The 7066-nt window shown below is 38.7% G+C and overlaps 1 protein-coding gene across 1 annotated transcript in view; it reads right to left on the bottom strand.

The window, feature by feature from the left end:
- Nucleotides 1–2237, bottom strand: part of trpv6 (transient receptor potential cation channel, subfamily V, member 6) — a 12507-nt gene extending 10270 nt beyond the window's left edge. The window contains exons 1-4 of the mRNA XM_015040766.1: nucleotides 2030–2237; nucleotides 1744–1891; nucleotides 1529–1626; nucleotides 1324–1446 (exon numbers count right to left, since the gene is read on the bottom strand). Of these exons, the coding sequence (XP_014896252.1) occupies nucleotides 1324–1446; nucleotides 1529–1626; nucleotides 1744–1874 (352 nt within the window). The 5' untranslated portion in view covers nucleotides 1875–1891; nucleotides 2030–2237. The remainder of the gene's footprint in view (nucleotides 1–1323; nucleotides 1447–1528; nucleotides 1627–1743; nucleotides 1892–2029) is intronic.
- Nucleotides 2238–7066: the final 4829 nt, after the last annotated feature.

Here is a 7066-nt window from a genome sequence, read left to right as displayed (position 1 = left end):
TTATTATCTGGAAGTAAATAATCAACTGAATTCAACAGAACTGGATTAAGCTGAGTCTGACTAAATGATTTGATTGGATTTCAATAAATTGGATTGATTTGAAAAGAATTTGGCCCAAATTGTGTTTTCAAACGTAGCCTCTAAATAAAGAAAAACAAGTTCACTCAGAAAGGTCATAATGCTCCACTGTTGAAGAGAGAAGGCTGGTCAACTTCCTGCTCTCAGTTTATTTACTAAAGTTACAGTTTCAGAAAATATTCGATCGTACCATTTCAAATGTTTGAAGTCATTTTATTGAGATGGCAGAGAAAGTACTGGAGCAATCAAAGTTTTCCCAGGTTGCCCAGCACTAACCTGATGATAAAAAGCATTATCTCTGTTAAGCAGCTGACTGCAGGCTAGCTACTCAATCAAATAACCTGAGAAATATCTAGTCATATTTTGGTAAAGAGTAGAAAAAACACAAAAGTATAATTTCCTTATCAATAAGCAGTTTATGAAATGCTCCTTATGTTAGCTTAGATTCAAATTAGCAATTTAATTAAATGTTATAGACATTAGAATGAATTCTTTTCTTCTAAATTTCTGTGTAAATACTGGGACCTCAAGGCCACCATGCAGAGACCAATAAGGAGATTTTAGGCAACTGGAAACGTCTCAGTAAGCATTTCCCCAGACAATTAATAAAAATAACAAGAACACGTCAACAATCAAACTGATCATTTCGTCCCCGAAGCTGCCTTTTGATATAAGCAGCTAATTCCCAACACTGCGAGCAAACCAAACTATTTCAAAGAAGTCAGAAAGTTTTGGTGCACTAAAGCATGTTAGAAATCTCAGCATCCAGCAGAAACAGCAGTGGGACACTTGAGGTAAGAAGCTGCACTTTTTACCTCAGGTGAAAGTGAAGCTTTGAACTAAAATGACTCTGAGTGCCAATCTGCGTGTCAACGACCTTGTTATCATGAACAGTTGAAACACACCCAGCGAGCCCGGCTGATGATACATTTCGTTGTTTACCGCTCTCCTCTAGCGGAGGAAAAAGCTGCAAAGACCAAGATTTGGACGATTTGTTGTTTATTTAGACTTACACCTGCAAATTTTGCTTTGTCTAAAGATTTGATGAAATCTAGTTTTACATGTTTGTTACTTCGACTCAGAATCGTCTTTTTTTTTTTAAATCTTAGACTCTGTCTGCTGTTCATTTGCTTTTTCCTCTACTTATGGCACATCTAGCTGCGTTTGTCTCCTTTAACAGTAACACTTTGACATTTTAATAATGTGCATCTCTGTTTAAGTTTCGGAGTGTTAACGCTCTTGAACCTTGAAAAAGCTCAGAGGTCATGGGCTCATTGATGAGGTCTGGAGCTCCGTCCATCAGAGCCATGGCGGCGTCCAGGTTGTCGTTCATCACAGCAACGTGAAGAGCCGTCTCTCCGAGGGATCCTGAGTGACAGGAATTATTTAAATGTTACAGTGATGATAAAACACTACAAAAAGGTTTCTTTTTCTTTAGTACTATTCCTACCTCTCTCAAATATGTTGGTGGAAGCACAGCTCAGTAGCTTCTTTATGCAGCCAGCACTGTTGTTTTTAGCCGCGTAGAAGAGAGGAATGTCATTTATGCTGCAAAACAATACGAAAGCCACAAAATATAAACTTTTAATGCATGCTGCCTAAAAAAAAAAAACAAACAAAACAACAACAAAAAAAAAGTTGCAGTGACTTCAGGTAATGTAATACTTTTTTGTGTAGTAGAGAAATGTCTCATCCAGCATTTCGTTCCATCCTTTTTTGTTCTGAAGGCGAAACCTCAGCTGGGTCCACCAGTGGTTGAGCTCGCTGGGAGCAGATCTGGCCAGAGACGGAGACATGGAGTCCTGATGTTCAACTGGAAAAGTGATATACAAGGGTTTTAGTTATTTACAGGTCAACATACCTGATTTAGGTCTATATTTGCAAAGAGTGTGAATAATATTAAAAGCAGAAACAATTTCTTTAGCAGTCTGAAAGCGAAAGGCCGTCTTACCCTCACAGAAAAAAGCACTGCTTCTCTTCTTTTACAACTCCTCAGTCATAACCCTTAAAATTTGGGCTCAGCAACTTGAAAATGTCCCTGAGTAGAAATCCCACAGGCTTTGCAATTATATATGACCCCAGCGTGGAAGGGGAGGAGCCATGTGGTGGGACTGGGAATGAATGGGCGGGGAGCGGACAGGTGAGGCAGGGACAGTGAGGTGGTAATGAGCAGGTAGACTTTACCTGCTGGTTACAGAAATACCACAGAGAAAGTTGTGTTTGAAGCTTCGGTCCACTTGTTGACTTTGAACGCCTTCATCATGATGATTTGAAATTACCAGTGAAGCTCGCTTGCTTTGAGGGTGGAGGGATGCTGGTTCCAATCCCTGACATTCCCAGAGCTCTAAAGTGTGTACATCTCTGTCAAGATGAAGCAAAACTGTAAACTTTTTCCACATGATATAATTTTGGTTCAGTAAGATTAAAATAAATTAAGAACATGCCATAATTTTGTTACAGAAGTTTGCACACTCTTAAACCAAAGATTTTTTTGAAGCATCATCAAAAAAGTGTTCCTTTCAGCAGTCAGTCGTTCACGCTTCCCATGAAGCATACTGAATCGATTAACCTTAAATAATATTAATGAAGTGGTTGTAACTGAATTTTCTTTACTTTTCCTCATTTGCATCCTTCAGCTAAAGCCGTTTACAGAGAAATTACAAAGGTCATTGTTTAAAGGTATCAGTCAGGATAAAGCTGCATGAGACAGTGAGTTAAGTAACAGGTTGTTGGGTAAAATGTGAGACAAAATTAAAATCAATAAAACTCTTCAAAATTACTGACAAGACTGACAGTCATCAGGGAAGCTGCCAAGAGGCTCTACAGGAGGAAATCATCCAGATCTGGCTAAAAGTTTGTGTGTGATTGTGTTGCAATCTGATAAAACTGAACTTTTGGGCAATAATCCAAAGAGAACATTTGGTAAAGAATCGACACTGAGCCTCACCTAAAGAACACTATTCCTTATTTCAAATATAAGGAATAAATCCAGACATCCAGTATCATGCAATGGGGCTGCTTTTCTGGAGATGCAGCAGTTTTACGGTTTGTTCTTATCAGGGGAGATTAAATTATGACCAAATATCAGCTGGCTTTGATCCAAAACTTTGAGGTTTTTGTTTGCAACCTAAACGTGAAAAGAGATTTCATATTTCAGCATCATAGTGAGTCTGTGTTCACATCTAAAATTGTGCAGGAATAACTTGAAAGAAAAAAATTTGAGCCAGGGTCAGAATTATTTCTCCCAAAAAGGAGAGTGCAGACTTCATAGAGGCCATTACCAGGCCAATCTGCATTCCTCTGTGTTACCAACAAAACCTGCATGGCCACTATAAAAATTCTGCAGCTTCATGACTATCCTCACATCATGGTCAATACTTCAGGTGAACGGTTAGGAAAACCGGTTTGGAAATTGCTCAAACGCAGCATTGTAATCTAAACCTCGCATCAAGCCATGTCGGTCCAAGCTGCAGGATTTTTTTAAATTGCTCTAAAAGTTGGAGAAATTGCTCGGGAAAGGAAGAAGACGACGTGATTTTTCTGCGTGTTGCAGCTTGCTCTAGCAAACACCTCGCAAATGGCTTCATTCAGAGTGATTTAACATGCTGGGCACCATTCATGTGTCAACAGGAGCGATCACAAAAACGGTAATTGCTGCAGTTCAAAGACCATAATGATCATTTAGAGGGAGGCAGCGTCATCTCCAATAAGGCCTTGTCACTTTCCTCACAGAGCATAAAAACAAAACAAAAAACGTTTCATTTGTAAAAAAAAAAAAAAAAAAAAGAAACCGAGCTTTAATTGAACAGATTTTACTCCAAAACAGCTATATCACATGTAAACTACTGATACAGTAGAATTATACAACAATCTGGTCACCCGGGTTGTAGTGTAAGAGTATTTTCCTGTATCATTTATAGCTCGTGACTCAGGCAGAGAGGTTAGCCGCAGGATAAACAGGGTTTAGGCAGACACTATAGGAGGCCCCGGTGATGACTGCGCAAATGGCCGTCATTTCATATTGTGGAGATAATAGCTGTTTACCAGACAGGGAGCACCGATTTTTAAGCACTGTCATAAAGACCGGCGGCTTCCACGCTGTTAATGTCTTTATAGGGAAACAATAACACCATAAAAAACATGACTTTGTGGTTTTCATGCAAGTGTTTCAGGACCCGGGCCTTATTAATTTGAATCGGGCCGCCGCCGAAAACATTCATTACATGTGTAGCTGGTGCATTTAGGGCAGCTGGCACTCATTCAAAGCCTCGTGTTACATGATTATTATGTAAGAGGCGCAGCAGCGAAATATAATTAATAAAAAAAAAAAAACAAACCTATTAAAGTTTCAAGCATCGATTGTTTCTTGTATTTATTGTTAGATTTAAACATCTTCATATCATTATTAAATACGATTCTTCCTCCCGATGACGCTGTTTGGTCCGGTGGAAAATTCCACGAAATCCGAGTCTCCCTCTGAGTGTGTCTAACATGTTTGGAAATGTAAAACAACAACAAAAAAGACGATTTAAAGTGATAAAATGTGATAAAAGATTTTATTTCTGGTGGGAAATGAAGTAGGACATCCTCACATGTATTCCCACATAAAACGGCTGAAATTGTGTGCATTATGTCGGGTGAACATGGTTAGAAACCTCAGACAATTACTTTGGCGGAGTAAGAGTGAACAGCATTCTGAAGCCCTCTGACCAAAACTGTGGCAGTTCATGAATGCAGAAAGGGATTTGAAGAATGAAAGGATTCTCCAACATCCATTCATCCATTATCTTACGCTTAATCTGGGGTCGGGTCATGGAGGCCGCAGCCTAAACATAGAGGACAGACTTCTCCCAGGAATCCCAAGGCCAGGAAAGACGCAGTCCCTCAGGTGTGTCCTGGATCTTCCTCTGAGTCTCATCCTGGTGGGAACACATCACCAGGAGGCATCCTAACCAGATCCTAGAGCCTCTCAACTGACTCCTTTTTGATGCGGAGCAGCAGCGGCTCTGCTCTGATCCCCTCGTGGATGACCGAGCATCTCATCAAGTCTCTAAAGGAAAGGTCCAGACATCCAAAAGCTCCTCAGATGTAATTATGGAACCTGTAGCAGCCTCAGCTAAACCTTTGGGAAACAGAAATAAAAGATACTGGGCTGAGCCAAAACCTGGATCTTGATCTCATTGACAATGATCCTTTGGGATGACTTGAAATGGTCATAACCCGCTCATCCGACAGAGGAATGGGTCAGAACCTCCTCAGGCAGATGTCATAGTCTGGTAAATGGTTACAGGTGTCACACAGAAGCTATTTCTGCCAGAGTCTGTTGCTGGAGATCAAAACACTGAAACATTGCCCCGTCGTTTGTTTTAAATAAGAACTGAATTCTGAATTTATTGATGAAAAGAAACTGAAGACGGTTTTGTATTCCACCTAAAACTGCTTTGCAGAAAGTAAGGTTCTCATTTCTAAATGTCATTCAGTAAAAGTCATACCTATACCCTGGTTTGCTTTGGGAAATGTTTCCACAAATTTAAAATATACTTTCACTGAATATGTCTTGTGTTATCAGTCTATAACAAATGTGTTTCAAGTAAAGTTTAATTGATATACTGAAGATTTTATTCTCAAAAACACAGATTTTATTTGGTATACATGCAGAGAAATATAGTCTGTGAACCAATTGGGACCAAACTTCAATGAAACAAAAAAATTCTCTACAAATGTATCGAGTTATATCATAGCTAGGTGCTAAAATAAGGGTCGTGGCTTCACATGCGGGTGAAGTAATATGATGTGTGTGCAATCTTGGTTTCGTTTTAGATCTGTTCTGCCATCAGCAGCTGGGGGAGATGAGGGCTACCAGGGTCTGTGTCTCCATTTGGGCTGGTGCTGATCCCAACAGATCCTAAGCTGAGATTCTGCTAAAAACCGCTGATCTGTGGAACAAAAGGAACAACAAGTTCACTCTGAAACACTGTGAAGGTGAAGTCACAAGGTGACTGGAATACTGAAAAAGATTTATTTCTCACAAAGATGGTTATATTCAGGACACTTTGAACATTATTTAAACCAAGGTATTTATGGAAATCTGCTCAAACACATGATATTTAATAGTCTATTAAAACATATGGTTTTAATAGACTTCATCTGAGACAGGCTCATTTAGGAATTGCATGAATTATGCAAAACTGTTTCCAAAATGTAAAATGGGCAAGTTTTTTAAAAAAAAGATGAAGATATAATTTGCTTAGCTGTGGTATTCTGTTTATTGATAATCATTTATTCTGCTAAATAAAGGATGCTGTTGCTCGAAATGTTGCCTTGCAGCAAGGAGGTCCTGAGTCTGAATCCTGGCCTGGGGTCTGTTTTCAAAGAGCTTGCATTTTGTCTCCGGGTACTCCAGCTTCCTCCCACTGTAAAAAAAAAACATTTTTGTTAAATTCCTATTAGGAGTATATGTATGCATGGTTGCTTTTCTTTACATAAGCATGCAGTGGACGGGCTACATGTCCAGCAGGGTGTTTCTGCTACCGATCCCCTAATTCCTTGCATCGGTTTTTCATTTAGAGAAGTAAAAGTACAAATACAAAAGCCTGCCACAATTCAGTTTTTGTAAAAAGATTTAAAACCATTTTCTTCTTATGTCACGATTAGGCACTGTACTATGTTGATCAGTCGCTTAATACCAAAAAAAATACATTGCTGTAAAAATATATTAAAGTTTATGGGTGAGAACACTTTTGGAAGACGCTGTGTTATAGCAGGAACAGTGGAAAATGGTTGAGTAATAGCTTTACTTTATCTTCGATTTAAATACTGTGATTTATAACACAGGAAACTTTAATACATCATCTGTACATCATTAGAAAATTCTAAATTATTTCAATATGACTATTAAACACAAAAAAAAGTTATCATAAAAACTTAACATGTTAATTTCATTAATAAAGACAAACTGAAAGGAAAGAATAAACAATGCCCTTTTTTT

Source organism: Poecilia latipinna, unplaced genomic scaffold (assembly GCF_001443285.1).
Source record: "Poecilia latipinna isolate Pla-1442-1.1 unplaced genomic scaffold, P_latipinna-1.0 Scaffold526, whole genome shotgun sequence".
NCBI classification, from domain to species: domain Eukaryota; kingdom Metazoa; phylum Chordata; class Actinopteri; order Cyprinodontiformes; family Poeciliidae; genus Poecilia; species Poecilia latipinna.
The sequence above is the reverse complement of the archived record's forward strand: the minus strand, read 5'-3'. Positions and strand labels throughout refer to the sequence as shown.